General features: G+C 45.4%; 1 protein-coding gene across 16 annotated transcripts in view; it reads left to right on the top strand.

The window, feature by feature from the left end:
- Positions 1 to 17,999, top strand: part of rap1gapa (RAP1 GTPase activating protein a) — a 459,159-nt gene that overhangs the window by 341,319 nt on the left and 99,841 nt on the right. For 15 of the 16 annotated variants that reach the window (XM_072244711.1, XM_072244715.1, XM_072244703.1 and 12 more), the window contains one exon: positions 14,460 to 14,495. In XM_072244711.1, the coding sequence (XP_072100812.1) occupies positions 14,478 to 14,495 (18 nt within the window). In that variant the 5' untranslated portion in view covers positions 14,460 to 14,477. Of the gene's footprint in view, positions 1 to 827; positions 1,055 to 14,459; positions 14,496 to 17,999 lie in introns of those variants that run through there. The other variant, XM_072244709.1, reaches the window with a different exon arrangement.

Below are 17,999 nucleotides of genomic sequence, written 5' to 3' on the forward strand. Positions count from 1 at the left end.
AAGGGTTCCACTGAGGGCTGTTGTGGGCATGTTCTTGCTGACAATATTCTAGCACCTCCAGTCTATAAGACCTAACACTCAGGGATTTAGGCTATATTATATAATTTTGTATGTGCTCGATGTGCCTTGTGCTGTGTGTGTCTTGGTACCGTGTTTTATACCTTGGCCCCAGAGCCACACTGTGTAGTTTGCCTGTATGCATGTATGGTTGAATGAGAATTAAACTGAGACCTTAAGACATTGGAGCAGAATTAGGCCATGCAGCCCATCGAGTCTGCTCCACCATTCCATCATGGCTGAACCATTTCCCTCTCCTGCCTTCTCCCTTGTAACCTTTCACACCCTAACTAATCAAGAACCTATCAACCTCTGCTTTAAATATTCCCAATGATTTGGCTTCCAAAATCGTCTGTGGCAATGATTTCCCCAGATTCACCACCCTCCGGCGAAAGAAATTCCTCCTCATCTCTGTTCTAAATAGGGGGTGTCCCTCTATTCTGAGGCTGTGCCCCCTGGTCCTAGACTCCCCCACTACAGGAAACATCCTCTCCACGTCCACTCTATTCACTCAACCTTGAATTTGACAGGAGTGAAAAGACGTTTAAGTTGTGAAACATTCCCGGAGAAGCCCTTTGGTCGCATTGGGTGCGGAGACCCGACCCAAGTATACGAATGCACAAGAAAGAGAAGCTTTTTTTTTTACGGCTGCCTCGGAGTCCCTCGTGTTTACAGCAAAGTTGCAACACACACTGTTACTCGTCAGGTCTTGCACGGGCAGTCCTGCTTCACTGGCGCGCAGCCAACCCTCGCATTCAGCGCTCAAGCTCGACATGGCAGATGCACATACCCGCTGGCGCGTCCTCCGGGTGCTGGGGGTGAGATAGGTTCAAGGCAGCGACCCTGAGGAGGGAGCAATGGGGAACTGAGTCACTCCGAGCTGTGTCCGTGCTGAGGAGTAATTGTTGCGCTCTCCCGGCCGGTCGGCCAGCCCCTGCGGCTGAGCGCAGATATGGAGACTGCTCTGGTTTCCCCGCTCCAACACTGGGCTGATGCTGTAAGTACAACCTTGTCAGTATGCAAGCTGTTCGCAGCCCCTCACTCTCAGCGAGCTGTTTTGAAGTCTTTGGGAAAGTATTTAGTGAGCCTACACTCGCCTTTTGTTCAGTCCAGGTCTCTCTAACGGCACCGAGCATTAAAAGCTGAATATGGTTGCTTTTTTCTTGTGTGGAATAGAACGTCTGAATGATGTGGTGTCAGTATTCAGGATTGAAATCTATCATTTCCTACAATCCAACAATGTTCAGGCTTCTAAAAACATTGTTGCAATTGGCTTGAGGCGTTATGATTACAAATTATAATCCATTCTGTCAGATTTCTGTAATATTGATAAAATTGTGAATTGTACATCTCCATTATTTTGTTTCTGTGAATTATTTTAATTGTTTCTATCTTTTATTATTTTAATACACATTTAAAATGATCCTGCAACACTAAAGGTACAGTCATAGAGAAGGACAGCACAGAAACAGGCTGTTTGGCCCGTCTAGTCCATGCTGAAGCCATTTAAACTGCCCACTCCTACTGCTTACTTAGATGAAACAATTTAAGGAGAAATTTGTAATCGAACTGCATGAATCAATATAAGATAAAAATATGATGATTATACATGTATTTTGCACACGTGTAAGACTGTTGTTTTCACCAGATATTTCAGGACTTTTCACTGGGGTGGCTGCATCTTGCACGAGTCACTGCCCTGACTGAGAGTCGCAGTCTCACGGGGAATTCCAGAGGACTACGTTGTTCTGAAGGCAGGTCTTTCCAGCATACAAGGCAGAATTAGAAATCTCTATTAAAGTTGCTGTCCATGTCGTCTCATCATAGGAAGGGTAGAAAAACACAGAAAATCTACAGCATATTACAGGCTCTTCAGCCCACAATGTTGTGCCTAGAATTTCCCTAGCGCATAGCCCTCTATTTTTCTAGACTAATTATTTTTTCTAGAGTTTCTAGAAAAAAATTCTAGAAAATGTTTCTATTTTTCTCTTTAGAGAGGGTGCAGAGATGATTTACCAGGATGCTGCCGGAATTGGAGAGCATGTCTTTTTAGGATAGGTTGAGTGAGTTAGAGCTTTTCTCCTTGGAAAGGAGGATGCGAGGTGACTTGATTGAGGTGTACAAGATGATAGGAGGTATAGATCGAGTGGACAGTCAGAGACTTTTTCCCAGGGTGGAAATGGCTAATTAAAAGTGATTGGAGGAAAGTATTGGGGGGGGGGATGTCAGAGGCAGATTTTTTTTATACAGAGTGGTGGGTGCGAGGAACGGGTTGCCAGGGGTGGAGGGAGAAGCAGATACACCAGGCGGATTTAAGAAACTCATAAATAGGCTCAAGAATACAAGAAACAACAGAGGGCTCTCTGAGAGGGAAGGTTTGGATTGATCTTAGTGTAGGTTAAAAGGTCAATACAGCATCGTGGGCTGAAAGGCTTGTAATGTTCCATGTTCAGCTGTATGTTACTGCTCACAGAGCAGGAGTGCAGTGTAAAGCACTAGGTACAGGAAGATACATCCGGTCCCGCAGCTTTTTATTTAGAGATACAGCACAGTTACAGGCCTTTCCAGACCAATGAGGGAACACTGCCCAGTAACACCCACGTCACCAATTAACCTACTAACCCGTTTGTCTTTGGTATGTATTACCACTGGTTCTAACATCACCTTAGATTTGACAATTCTTGTCTTTGTTTTCAAATCCCTCCACAGTCTTTTTCTCCTCGAGGTTTCTAAATCCCTAACCCCAAAATCCTCCGAGATCTCTGTGATTCTCCAGGATCCAGTCATCCCTGTGAATCTGGCTTCCTGTGTCCCACCACTGCAAGAGGTCCCAAGCTCTCGAATTCCATCTCTCTGTAGGACCATAAACATGAGATTCTGCAGACGCTGGAAACCCAGGGCAACACACACAAAATGCTGAAGGAACTCAGCAGGTCAGGCAGCATCTGGAAGGAAATAAAGCAGTCGACATTTTGGGGTGAGGCCCTTCCTCAGGTCTGGAAGGGAAGGGGGCCAAAGCCAGAAGATGAAGATGGGTAGGGAGGGGAAGCTGGCAGGTGATAGGTGAAGGGAGGAGTTTGAAGTGAGAAGCTGGAAGATGGTAAGTGGAAAAGGTAAAAGGTTGGAGAAGAAGGAATCTAACAGGAGAAGGAGAGTGGACCAGGGGAGAAAGGGAAGGAGGAGAGGTACCAGAGGGAGGTGATGAGCTGGTGAGAAAGGAAGGGGCGGGAGGAGAGTCAGAATGGGGAATGATAAAGGAGGGAAGGGGGAGGGAGTGAAATTATCAGAAGTTAGAGAAATCGATCTTCCTGCTGTCAGGTTAGAGGGAACAGGAGGAGTTGCCCTTCTAACCTGAGTCTGGCCTTTTTGTGGCAGAAGAGGAGGTCATGGACCGACATGTCAGAGTGGGAATGGGAAGTAGAACCTGTCTTGTTCATCTAGCATTTCATCAATTGTCCTGATATTTGTGTCCTGATCTGTGTTGAATTCTGTTTGTTGATGCTCCTTGGATTGTTAAAACAGCTTCAATTTCATTATTATGGCCGAATGTAACGTGAAATGTGTGGTTTTGTGGTTGCAGTTCAGTGCAAAGCCGCAAATGTTACTATAAATTGCAAATATAAATAAATAGTGTAATTGAAAGGAATTGATTTATAGAAAACTGTAACACGGACGCAGGTCCGGTCCATACTGAACTGTTGTCCCATCGACCCACACCTGGACCAGAGCCCTCCATACCCTCCCTTCCCAAACTTCTCTTGAACATTGCCATCGAACTCACATCCACCACATCCACTGGCAGCTCGATCCACACTGACATGAGCCTCTGAGAGAAGAAATTCCCCTTCATGTTCCCCCTAAATGTCAGAATCAGAATCAGGTTTATTATCACTGGCATGTGACGTGAAACTTGTTAACTTAGCAGCAGCAGTTCAATGCAATACATAATGTAGAAGAAAAAAAAACACAAAATAAAATAATAATACATAAATAAGTCAATTACAGTATATGTATATTGAATAGATTAAAAATCGTGCAAAAAACAGAAATACTATATATTTTAAAAAAAAGTGAGGTAGTATCCAAGGGTTCAATGTCCATTTAGGAATCGGATGGCAGAGGGGAAGAAGCTGTTCCTGAATCGCTGAGTGTGTACCTTCAGGCTTCTGTACCTCCTAGCTGATGGTAACAGTGAGAAAAGGGCATGTCCTGGGTGCTGGAGGTCCTTAATAATGGACGCTGCCTTCTGAGATACTGCTCCTTGAAGATCCTTCACCTTTCACCCTTAACTCATGACCTTTAGTTCTAGTCTCACCCAACATCAGGGGAAATTTACTGTGGCCAGTTAACCTGCCACTGTAGCATAATGGTTAATGCGAAGCTGTTACAGCTCTGGGCGTCGGAGTTTGGAGTTCCATTCCGGTGTCCTCTATAAGGAAGTTTGTACATTCCTCCCGTATCCACGTGGGTTTCCTCCGGGTGCTCCGGTTTCCTCCAAAAACGTACGGGTTAGTGGGTTAATTGGTCTTTGTAAATTGTCTTGTGATTAGGCTAAGGTTTAATTTGGTGTGTTACTGCGAGGTGAGTTGGTTTAATTTGGTGTGTTGCTGGGTGGTGAGTTGGTTTAATTTGGTGTGTTACTGGGAGGTGAGTTGGTTTAATTTGGTGTGTTACTGGGAGGTGAGTTGGTTTAATTTGGTGTGTTGCTGCGAGATGAGTTGGTTTAATTTGGTGTGTTACTGCGAGGTGAGTTGGTTTAATTTGGTGTGTTACTGCGAGGTGAGTTGGTTTAATTTGGTGTGTTACTGGGTGGTGAGTTGGTTTAATTTGGTGTGTTACTGGGAGGTGAGTTGGTTTAATTTGGTGTGTTGCTGCGAGATGAGTTGGTTTAATTTGGTGTGTTACTGGGAGGTGAGTTGGTTTAATTTGGTGTGTTACTGGGAGGTGAGTTGGTTTAATTTGGTGTGTTACTGGGAGGTGAGTTGGTTTAATTTGGTGTGTTACTGGGTGGTGAGTTGGTATAATTTGGTGTGTTACTGGGTGGTGAGTTGGTTTAATTTGGTGTGTTACTGGGAGGTGAGTTGGTTTAATTTGGTGTGTTGCTGCGAGATGAGTTGGTTTAATTTGGTGTGTTACTGGGAGGTGAGTTGGTTTAATTTGGTGTGTTACTGGGTGGTGAGTTGGTTTAATTTGGTGTGTTACTGGGAGGTGAGTTGGTTTAATTTGGTGTGTTGCTGCGAGATGAGTTGGTTTAATTTGGTGTGTTACTGGGAGGTGAGTTGGTTTAATTTGGTGTGTTACTGGGTGGTGAGTTGGTTTAATTTGGTGTGTTACTGGGTGGTGAGTTGGTTTAATTTGGTGTGTTACTGGGTGGTGAGTTGGTTTAATTTGGTGTGTTACTGGGTGGTGAGTTGGTTTAATTTGGTGTGTTACTGGGAGGTGAGTTGGTTTAATTTGGTGTGTTACTGGGTGGTGAGTTGGTTTAATTTGGTGTGTTACTGGGAGGTGAGTTGGTTTAATTTGGTGTGTTGCTGCGAGATGAGTTGGTTTAATTTGGTGTGTTACTGCGAGGTGAGTTGGTTTAATTTGGTGTGTTACTGGGTGGTGAGTTGGTTTAATTTGGTGTGTTACTGGGTGGTGAGTTGGTTTAATTTGGTGTGTTACTGGGAGGTGAGTTGGTTTAATTTGGTGTGTTACTGGGAGGTGAGTTGGTTTAATTTGGTGTGTTACTGCGAGGTGAGTTGGTTTAATTTGGTGTGTTACTGGGTGGTGAGTTGGTTTAATTTGGTGTGTTACTGGGAGGTGAGTTGGTTTAATTTGGTGTGTTGCTGCGAGATGAGTTGGTTTAATTTGGTGTGTTACTGGGAGGTGAGTTGGTTTAATTTGGTGTGTTGCTGCGAGATGAGTTGGTTTAATTTGGTGTGTTACTGCGAGGTGAGTTGGTTTAATTTGGTGTGTTACTGGGTGGTGAGTTGGTTTAATTTGGTGTGTTACTGGGTGGTGAGTTGGTTTAATTTGGTGTGTTACTGGGAGGTGAGTTGGTTTAATTTGGTGTGTTACTGGGAGGTGAGTTGGTTTAATTTGGTGTGTTACTGCGAGGTGAGTTGGTTTAATTTGGTGTGTTACTGGGTGGTGAGTTGGTTTAATTTGGTGTGTTACTGGGAGGTGAGTTGGTTTAATTTGGTGTGTTGCTGCGAGATGAGTTGGTTTAATTTGGTGTGTTACTGGGAGGTGAGTTGGTTTAATTTGGTGTGTTACTGGGTGGTGAGTTGGTTTAATTTGGTGTGTTACTGGGAGGTGAGTTGGTTTAATTTGGTGTGTTGCTGCGAGATGAGTTGGTTTAATTTGGTGTGTTACTGGGAGGTGAGTTGGTTTAATTTGGTGTGTTACTGGGTGGTGAGTTGGTTTAATTTGGTGTGTTACTGGGTGGTGAGTTGGTTTAATTTGGTGTGTTACTGGGTGGTGAGTTGGTTTAATTTGGTGTGTTACTGGGTGGTGAGTTGGTTTAATTTGGTGTGTTACTGGGAGGTGAGTTGGTTTAATTTGGTGTGTTACTGCGAGGTGAGTTGGTTTAATTTGGTGTGTTACTGGGTGGTGAGTTGGTTTAATTTGGTGTGTTACTGGGAAGTGAGTTGGTTTAATTTGGTGTGTTGCTGCGAGATGAGTTGGTTTAATTTGGTGTGTTACTGCGAGGTGAGTTGGTTTAATTTGGTGTGTTACTGGGTGGTGAGTTGGTTTAATTTGGTGTGTTACTGGGTGGTGAGTTGGTTTAATTTGGTGTGTTACTGGGAGGTGAGTTGGTTTAATTTGGTGTGTTGCTGCGAGATGAGTTGGTTTAATTTGGTGTGTTACTGGGTGGTGAGTTGGTTTAATTTGGTGTGTTACTGGGAGGTGAGTTGGTTAAATTTGGTGTGTTACTGGGAGGTGAGGCTGGTTTAATTTGTTGGGTTACTGCGAGGTGAGGCTGGAGGGGCTAGTTGCGCCATTGTATCTCCCAAGTACAAACCCGCATATCATTGGGGTGTGGAAAGAAACCGGAGCAGACGGGGGAAGCCCATGAGATCACAGAATGTGCACACTCCACACAGACAGTGCCATAGGCCGGGATTGAGCTGCAGTTTCTGCTGCTGCTGGGAAGTGGTGGGAGAAAAGAAGCTCCAAGTGTTTTTGGAGACATTGCAGAAAAGGGAAATTTAAACTTGCCTCCTGTTTATCGGCTGTTCCCTGTGTACTTGGTTCACGGGTCTGTGTGCAAGTGGGAAGTTCATCCTTCATGAAACGTGCAGTCGAAATAGGGAGGGAAGCCCTGCTCATTCACACAGGCAAAATAGCAGAAAACAGAACAAAGACCAGATCATTATGTCAGTTTGCAGAACAAAGTGAAGCTGTAGCTCCAGGGCATGGACCAGAACTGGCTGTGTTAGCTGTTTTCTTGTTCCTCTTAATTTTTCTCCTCTCACAGATGTCCCTTGCACCTGGCTGCAGATAATTGCCCCTCGATTCTCTAGACTATGCCATCAACCTCAATTCGCCAGACAATCCCATCACCCTTGAATCTCCAGACAGTTCAACCACCCTCGATTCTCCAGATGATCTCAACATCTTGAAATCTCCAGACGACGCCATCACCCTCAACCCTCGACTCTCCAGGCAGTCCCACCACCCTCGAGCCTTCAGGCGATGCCATCACCCTTGAATCTCCTGCCCAAGAAACCAATTGAACCATAGTGAGGATACCCACACCCCAATGGTCTGAGCATTGGTACTTTTATTAATCAACACACACAAGGTGCTGGAGGAATTCAGCAGGTCAGGCAGCATCTATGGAGGGGAATGAACAGTTGATTTTTTTTTGGACCAAGACTCTTCCATCAGTGCAGCATTATTAACATCTGCAAAATCTCTTGTGTTTGGGTATCCATGTCCCTGTCCAAGTGTCTAACCCTTCCCTACCCACGTCCCCGTCCAAGTGTCTAACCCTTCCCTACCCACATCCCCGTCCAAATGTCTAACCCTTCCCTACCCACGTCCCCGTCCAAGTGTCTAACCCTTCCCTACCCACATCCCCGTCCAAATGTCTAACCCTTCCCTACCCACGTCCCCGTCCAAATGTCTAACCCTTCCCTATGCAAGTGCCTGTCCAAGTGTCTGAACCTTCTCTATCCACGTCCTCATCAAAGTGTCTAAACCTTTTCTATCGGTGTACCTGTCCATATTCCTGTAGACTTCCCTATCCAGGTACTTGTCCAAGTACCTTTTAAAAGTTGGCATTGTGTCTCCCTCAACCACTTTTTCTGGCAGCTTGCTCCATATAAGGATCACACTCAGGGTGGAAAAGATATCCCTCATGTTCCTATTAAATCTCTCCCCTCTCACCTTCCACCTGTGCCCTCTAGTTCTTGATTTCCCAGCCCTGGGGAAAAGTCTGGGTGCATTCACCCCATCTATAGCTCTCACAAAACAGAAGGTGCACTGCAGGTGGACATGTCAAATGCAAGAGCCCTGATGAGATAGACTGGAAGGTCAAAAGTTCATATTGGTTGACCTTTGTTCCAGTGCTCTGTTGTGTTTGCTGAATGTTGTGGACATGTCATGTGGGCACCAGCGGAATGGTGACTTTCCGGCTACCCCCAGTACATCCTCGAACTGTGTTGGCTGTTGACTCAAACGATGCATTTCGCTGTATGTCTCGATGTTTTCATATCATCATCATCAATACGTGTCGTATGACATCATCATTTTGTGCCATGTCATATGACTTGGGCCATCATGGTCTTTAACCATGATTGTCCTTGACATATTTTTCTACAGAAATGGTTTGCCGCCTTCTGGGCGGTGTCTTTACAAGATGGATGACCCAGCCATTATCAATACTCTTCGGACATTGTCTGCCTGGTGTCAGTGGTCACATAACCAGTACTTGTGATATTCACCATCTGTTCATACAACCACCTACAACCTGCTCGCGTGGCTTCACGTGACCCTGATTGGGGGCCTGAGCAAGTGCTACACCTTGCCCAAGGGTGACCTACAGGCTAGCGGAGGGAAAGAGCGCCTTACACTTTCTTTGGTAGAGACGTATCCCCACCCTGCCACCCAATTTGTACATATGACAAATAGAGCTAATCTCGAAAAACCTTTTAAGTCTGTAAAATCTGGGAAGCACGTTTCCTTCCATGCATGCTGCCTGACTGCTGAGTTTCACTAGCATCCTCTGTGTTGGTGTAGTCTCCCAATGTTCAGCAGTATTGCCCTCCATTCCTCATCCTTCTCGTTCCACAGGGAGTCATCTCACTCAGAGCGCTGCCTGGGCTCGAGAGCATGTCTTATGAGTGAGGCACAGCTTTGCTCTCTGGAGCGAATGAGGATGAGAGGTGAGATGATAGACGTGTACAAAATGATAAGAGGCAAAGATCAAGAGGACAGCCAGAGACTTCTTCCCAGGGTGGAGATGGCTAATATGAGGGGGCATAATTTTAAGGTGATTGGAGGAAAGTAAAGGGGGGTGGAACATCAGAGTTAGGTGTTTCACAGAGAGTGTTGGGTGTGTGGAACGCCCTGCACAGCCAGGTACATTAGGGACATTTAAGAGACTATTAGATAGGCACATGGGTGATGGAAAAATGGAGGACTACGAGAGTAGGAAGGACTAGATTGATCATAGAGTAGGTTAAAAGGCCGGCCAACACAGTGGTCTGAAAGACCTGTTCTGTGCAAAAGTTTTAGGCACATACTGTATACTGTATATAACTAGGATGCCTTAGCCGTTTGCACAGTACTGTATTTGTCAACGTGGAGTGGGGAGCAAGTTTGTACATCTGGTGGGAGCAAAGGATTTTGGGGATGGTGAGGGTGGAGCACCGCGGGAGGGGCGTGGGACAGGTGGCAGTGCCAAAAGGATTGGTGCGGGTGCAGACACACCCAGCCCTGAGACAGCAGGCCATGTCATTTGATTCCAAACAATTGGTTTATTGATCATTACAGAGTGTCTCTCTGGTGCTTCCCGCTCCCTCCCCTCACTCTTTCCCTTTTCCCAACCATGATTCCCCTCTCCCTGCCCCTTCCCACTCTCGGTCCACAACAGAAACCCATATCAGAATCAGGTTTATCATCTCTCACATGACATTTGTTTCTTTTTGTGGCAGCAGCACTGGGCAAAGTCGAAGGCACTCTGGCTATATAGACGTACCTGTGCCGAAGGCTTTTGCCCATCACTGCATATTCTATAACATTGCAGCACACAGACTGAGAAAGTACCTCAGTCAAATGTCCAGAAGCCACACAATCAGTCTGACAACCAAGGAGCCTGATTTAATTTCCTTATTGCAATATATTCAGAGCCTGGTGTGGGGATTGTGTGGGTCGGATGGAAGATTCACAGCTTCATATCTGGAGGAGAATGATCGATGTGGTGAGAAGTTAAGAAATTAGCTGATTGACAGAGGTGTGCAGCAAATATCCTTACAGGGTCTCGACCCAAAAATTCAACAATTCCTTTCTCCGAACAGATTTTGCTCACCCAAAGCTCTTACAGCAGACTGTTTATTGCATCATAGAGCACTACAGCACAGATGTAGGCCCTTTGGCCCATCTAGTTGTGCCAAGCCACTATTCTCCAGATTCCAGACACCTAACCCAGCTCTGAGGTGTCTGGAACCAAGGCTCACAGTCCCAAAGCAAACAGTTCGCTATTCAGAACTCAGATTTCTACAGTCAGAGAACAGTGGATTTGTTTTTGGAATGATCTGCCCAAGAAAGACACGAAGTCTGTGTTCTTGAGCTTATTCAAGACAGAAATGTTGTGGGACTTTTGAACGTTAACGGTTTTGAGGAATGTGTGTTTAATGCAGGAAACTGCTGCTGAGGTGAAAGATCAGTTGTGACCCCCGAATGAAACTTCTGTTCTGCTGACTCCCAGGGTTTGTGAATCGGTGAGACCGGAGTTCGAGGCCAAGTGTTGTGTGCAGCGTGTCCTGGGATCTTGGCCTGAGGACAAATCAGAAGGCTAGCTGTCGAAGCCCATAGGCTGCAGCTGATGAGTTTATTCGAAACAGGATGTCATGGACTTTTGAACGTTACAGGTTTGGAGTCAAATCTCTTAATATTCAAAAGTCCCGAACATTCTGTCTGGAATAAACTCATTGAACTCAGCTGAGAGTCTGGAATTCTCCATGAGTCCACTGGGATTGTCAAAGCCTGGTGTCTGCAGACTCGAGTCCGTGTCCACTGAGCCCTGTCCTGGGGATAAAGGACTGTGTATATGCGTAGGTGGGAGGGAGGAATGGACCTTGTTTTTGCTGTTTTTATTTTGTTTGTCGTCGTGTTCTGCTGAACATTGTGGAGGTGCTACATTGGCACTGAAATGTGTGGTGACACTTGTGGGCTGCCCCCGGCACATCCTCCTGTGCGTTAGATGTTAACACAAACGATGCATTTCACTGTATGCACGCGTGTCAAGTAAACTTGAATCTTATATCTGAAATCTTGAGTGACTGAATAGAGCAAGTGGCCAGACTTCCTCCAGCTGCTGTCCCTTACATTCTTCTGCATGTGAGTCAGATTGCCAAGAAGAATCTGTGAGATCAGATGCAAGAGGGAGACTGACAAACACGGAAGCTTTGTCAGAAGAAGAAATAATCTGAAGAAGCTCCTGCCACGGCTAGTGGTAGAGCCAGATACACTGGGACTTTTAGGAAACTCTTCAATAGGCTCAGGATGAAAGGCGATGCAGGAGGGAAGGGTTGGCTGAACTTGGGTTCAAACATTGACACAACATTGCGGGCTGAAGGGTCTGTACTGTGCTGTAATGTTCTATAAAAATGTTCAGGCGTAAATTTTTACAAAAAATGTAAGAGAAACACTAGCGGTAGAGACCATGGTGGAACAGACCCCGTCTGTCTGACTGTCTATCTATCTATCTATCTCGTGATATAGCAGCGAACAGGCCCTTCAGCCCTTCACGCCATGATGTCCAGCAATTCACCGATTTAACCCGAGCCTAATCACAGGACAGCTTACAATGACCAATTAGCCTACCTGCCGGTACATCTTTGGAATGTGGGAGGAAACCGGAGCACCCGGAGGAATCCCGCTTACAGAGCACACCGGAATTGAACTCTGAACTCCGACACCCCGAGCTGTAATAGTGTCACACTAACTGCTACGCCACCGTGATCTCTTGAGTTATAAAACGTGGCCCATCATTAAAAGTATTTCTGTCACCTCAGGATATTCCAACATGTTTGGGAGCGTTGGTAAGACAAGATAAAACTACAGTGTAGATAACACGACAAACTCCCACGAACAGTTGTTCCATGTGGGTCAGATAGCATTTGCCAAAGGAAATGGACAGTTGACATTTGGGTCAAGGCCTTCATTTGGGCCATCAGCAGTCCTGGTGAAGCACACCTTATAAGGAAAGTTTGAGCAAGTTGCAGCTTTTTTATTTGGATTGAGCAAGGGTAAGAGGTGAATTATTAGAGGTGTACAAGATGATAAGAGACATAGATTGAGTGTACAGCCAGAGACTTTTTCCCAGGACAGAAATGATTAATACAAGGGGGCATACTTTTAAGGTGATTGGGGGAAAGTGTAGGGAGGATGTTGCTGGGTGTCTGGGACACACCACCACGGTGGTGATGGGGGCAGGTACATTAGGAATATTTAAGAGACACTTAGATAGGCAGATGGAAGATAGAAAAATAGAGGGCTTATGGGAGGGAAGGGTTAGATTGATCTTAGAGTAGGTTAAAAGGTCAGTACAACATCGTGGGCCAAAGGGTCTGTACAGTCACATGATCTCAACCTAAAACCAGCTGTCCATCTCCCTCCACAGGTGCTGACTGACCCGCTGAGTTTCTCCAGCACTTTGTGCACATTGCGCCGGATTCCTCACTTCCAGCACTTCCTTCAAGTTCAAGTTTATTGTCATCTGACTGTACATACGAGGGGTGATTGATAAGTTCGTGGCCTAAGGTAGAAGGAGTCAATTTTAGAAAACCTAGCACATTTATTCTTCAACGTAGTCCCCTCCTACATTTACACACTTAGTTAATAACTCATCAGGCTTGATTGATAAGGTCATGGCCTAAGATAGAAGGAGATGAGTTACTAACGTCAAACTTTCTGCATAATCACTCAGAGAGTTGACCTGCATGTAACGAGAGCTGTAGAACTCATCTCCTTCTACCTTAGGCCACAAACTTATCAATCACCCATCTGTGGACACTTTCTGGAGGTCCAAGATCCGTATGCTCCACGATCCAAATGTTCCACGACCGCTGGACTAAGTGTGTAAATGTAGGAGGGGACTATGTTGAAAAATAAATGTGCTAGGTTTTCTAAAATTGACTCCTTCTACCTTAGGCCACGAACTTATCAATCACCCCTCGTATATCCAGCCAAACGAAACAGCCTTCCTCCAAAGCACAGTGCACCCACAAAACATGTATCACACACAGTACGTAAAACAAAATATTATCACAAGTAAATAAAATATAATTCCCTGTGCATGTGGTGTGCAGCAAGGGTAAACATTAAACAGTGAACAGATCACTGTCCTAGTGACGAGACCTCGGTGGTGGCAGGGTACTCATTATTCTCACAGGCTGAGGGAAGAAGCTGTTACCCAGTCTGTCAGTCCTAGTCCTGATGCTCCTGTACCTCCTTCCCGTTGGTAGTGGATCAAAGAGCTTGTGGGATGGGTGGTAGGAATCCTCAGCAATGACTCGGGCCCTTTGTCTGCAACACTGCCAGTAACTGTCACAACTAGGGAGGGAGACCCCGGTGAACTCTTGGTGTTTTTTACTATTGCAAACACTGTGTGAGTATTCTGTTTCTGCTCTGAGAGAAATATTCAGCAGGATTTGGATCTTCAACATGGTGTGTAATTTTTACATCCAATTTGACATCTCACTCGTAATCCTCTGGAGCACAATGAAGGGACTTGGCCCAAGTCATTGACCGTTTATTCCTTTCTGTAGATGCTGCCAGACCTGCTGAGCTCCTCCAGCATTCTGTGTGTGCTGCTCTGGATTTCGAGCATCTGCAGAATCTCTTGTGTTTATGTTGGAACAGCATCCAAAGATGTTGTGCTGAAGCCGGAGGTGTGGGATTTGAACAATTCCAGCATCAGTTGGAGCAATGTGCATTGTTCTGTTTCCTGTGTAATCTCACAGATGTCACCTCCAATGCAGTAAAACAAAAACACACGAGATTCTGGAGATGCTGAAAATCTTGAGCAACGCACTTCTGAAATGTTGACTCTATATTTCCCCCAACAGATGCTGCCCGGCTGGCTGAGTTCCATCAGCATTGTGTGTGTGTCTTGCTCAGTACAGTCTCTCCATTAGGGCTTTACTTCCCCTCAAACTAACTGCCTGTTCTTTCCTTTTCTCTTTCAGAACACAGACTTCTTTGAAATGATTGAAAAGATGCAGGTACGGAACTACAGAAAATCTCGTGCGGCTGGCGAACCTTTGGCACGCGTGCCCAAGAAATCACAAGTGTTTGAAACATGATGTGTTTCTGGTTTCTGATTGCTCCCTTTTTTGGTTGCTATTTTGGGCGATATTGTTTGGGGTGGCCTGCAGACAACGAACGACACAGCACCCAATTGAACTGAGCTAAACTGAATTTGCCTGGACTCTTTCATTGACTTTGTGGATTGGAGTTTTATGTTCTGTGTTTCTCACTCATCTTTTTTTGCCATTTGTGCAAATTGTTTTTATTTTTGCATGTGGTGGCAGGAGGTCTGATGTTTTTCTTTGAAAGGGTTCCATAGTTTTCTTTGTTTCGTGGCTGTCTGGGGGAAGAAGAATCTCAGGGTTGTATACTACATACACACTTTGATAATAAATGTACTCCGAATTTTTACAAGTTTTGTTGGCACACGGCATGCACTGGCGTCCATCGATTTTTACACCCCACCCACAATAAAAAGATACATAACGATTATCTTCAATGCCAGATGAAGCAGTGAATGATTTTTCACAACCTGAGAGCAGTGAGATGTTTTCATGGGAAGCATCTCACGCCAGCTTGGCCCAAGTCAGACAGTTGCTGAAAAACTTGAGTTGGATAATACTTCTTGTGAATTTAGAGATACAGCACAGTAACAGGTCCTTCTGGCCCAATGAGCTGCACCAGCCAATTAATATTTAGAAACAATCTTTAAATTGTATTTTTAAAAGATTAATAATTTTAAAAAGCTTATCTAAAATGATTCATTTATTTCAGTCTGTCTCTGTTATGCATATATTAATAGTAAAACAATGAAAACACGTAAATAAACAACAGATCTAATCTTTTTTCCTTAAAATAGTCCACAGTTACTGATAAGTATTTCAATAATCAACGATAATCTCCGCTCAGCATTACCATGGCATGCAAGAGAATTTTTTAGAATTTGGACACACACCCTCAAACACATTTGCCATCCCTGACGAAGAGTTTCAAAACCTTTGCAAGAATCATCAGGTAGGCAGAGGACGTGTGCAGGCAGGCTCTGGGTCTTTCTGCCACTTTCACCTCCTGATGATATTCAGAGCACAGTGTTGCTAATTGTCACGTTTAAATTGAACTAAGGATTAGTTGGTCATTGTTCCTGTTCCACGGCTTCTGATCTACTCAACGAGCCTCCAAAGCCCCTCAGAAAGAGCTCAGTGAACAAAAAATTGCAATCCACCTACAATACTGTGTACATCTTACTCTGCAAATGAGTTGAGCTGATTTTAATGGTGCAACATGGATGCTGGAGGCCCGGAGTCAGCCTTTCTTGGGGTTGGAGGTACAGAGTCAGTCTGAGGCTAGAGGTCGGCAGACGGCCTGCCCTGGGGTTGGAGGTCGGCGGACGGCCTGCCCTGGGGTTGGAGGTCGGCGGACGGCCTGCCTTGGGGTTGGAGGTCGACGGATGGCCTGCCCTGGGATTGGAGGTCGGCGGACGGCCTGCCCTGGGGTTGGAGGTCGGCGGACGGCCTGCCCTGGGGTTGGAGGTCAGCAGACGGCCTGCCCTGGGGTTGGAGGTCAGCGGACGGCCTGCCCTGGGGTTGGAAGCCTGTCTGTGTGCATGGGTGGGAATGGGTCTGTTTTGCTGCCGTTGTTTTGTTGATGTTGTTGTGTTGTTATTATTGAGGGGGAACTGGTACCAACCCATATGACCTTACTGATTGTTAAGTAGAGATGGAGTAAGCTGGTTGGGAGTGTGAAGAAGGTGAGGGGGAGAGTATGATTGACCTCAGAAAGAGTTGAAATGGAAGAGGATGTTAAGTTTAATGGGGTTAAGAGTGAGGTTCCATATTATCTTTTGGGGCAGAGGTCAGGGCATGCCCTGTGGAATAGGCCAAGGGTGAATTGATCTCATTGAAACCTATCAAATATTGAAAGACCCAGATAGAGCGGACATGGAGAGGATGTTTCCTATGGTGGAGTCTAGGACAGAGGGCACAGCCCCAGAATACAAGGATGACCCTTTAGAACAGAGATGAGAGAAATAGAGGGTTGTGAATCTGTGGAATTCATTGTCACAGACGGCCGTGGAGACCAAGTCACTGGATATATTTAAAGCAGAGATTTATAGGTTCATGATTAGTAAGGGTATCAGAGGTTAAAGGGAGAAGGCGGGAGAATGGAGTTGAGAGAAATAATAAATTGGCCATGATAGGTGGTGGAGCAGACTTAATAGGCCGAATGGCCAGATTTTGCTCCTATGTCTTATTTATTAGGAATTTGCTGTGGTGTGTTGACATGACATGCAACCTGAAACAACATTCAACAATTATAAAGAATAAAGAATTATGTAAAAAATAAGACCATAGGCATGGGAGCAGGATGGAAGTTTTTAAATTGGTGTTGATTGGCATGCAGCATGGAGTAGGCCCTTCTGATCCTTCGAGCCACACCATCCAGCAATCATCCAGTTTAATAATCTTAGCCTAATCACGGGACCATTTACAGCAAACTATTAGCCTCCCAGCTGGTACATCTTTGAAATGTGGGTGGAAACCAGGACACCCGGGGGAAACCCGCGCAGTCGCAGGGAGAATGTGCGAGCACCTTACAGGCCGAGGCGGGGACTGAGCCTGGGTTGCTTATACTGTAGAGTGTTGTGCCATCCCACCGCGCCATCCCAAAGTTAGAGGTTAAGGACGGATATGGAATAAAATGTGCATAAACACGTAAATACCAGCAGGTATTTACAATGTGAACAGATTATAAAAATCGATTTAAAGTGTTTACAGTTCAGTGACAAGGGTCATAGATAAAGGGGATTGGGGGGAGGGGGGAGGCCTAACTAGAATGATTAATCAGATTAACTTTCCGGTGGAAGAAACTTTTAAGACGGTGTGAAATTTTTGTTTTATTAGCCCTATAATGCTTTCCAGAAGGGAGCTTTGGGAAAAGGCAGTTTGCAGGGTGGGTAGTGTCCGCAGTGGTATTTCCAGCCTGTTTCTTTGTACTGGACGCAAACAAGTCCTGCAGTGATGGTAGACTGCAGGCATTGACCTTTCCCGCTGACCTGGACAAGCAGGTAAATCAGCTGCATGGAGCTGATGGAACGCAGAGACCATCTTACAATCAGAGGTAGCAGAAGTGTTTCTCCTGACGGTGATCGGCAACTGGGAGGTTCTCCAACCCTCCCCCCAACCGTTTGTGACATTTGCCAGGAGCATTACAGCCCTGAATCATTGTTGAGGATCCCTACCACCCGCCCCACAATCTCTTTGACCCACTGCGTCAGGAAGGATGTACCAGAATTCCAGGACTAGGACCGACACACTGGGTAACAGCTTCCTCACTCAGGCTGTGAGACTAATGATTACCCTGCCACCACCAAGTTCTCATCACTAGGACAGTGAGATGTTTACTGTTTACCTATTCTGTGCATCTCATGTGTTTTGAATTATGTTTTATTGACTTATTTATGACAATACTGTGTATAATGT

The sequence above is a fragment of the Mobula birostris genome, chromosome 27 (assembly GCF_030028105.1).
Source record: "Mobula birostris isolate sMobBir1 chromosome 27, sMobBir1.hap1, whole genome shotgun sequence".
In the NCBI taxonomy this organism is placed as follows: Eukaryota; Metazoa; Chordata; class Chondrichthyes; order Myliobatiformes; family Myliobatidae; genus Mobula; species Mobula birostris.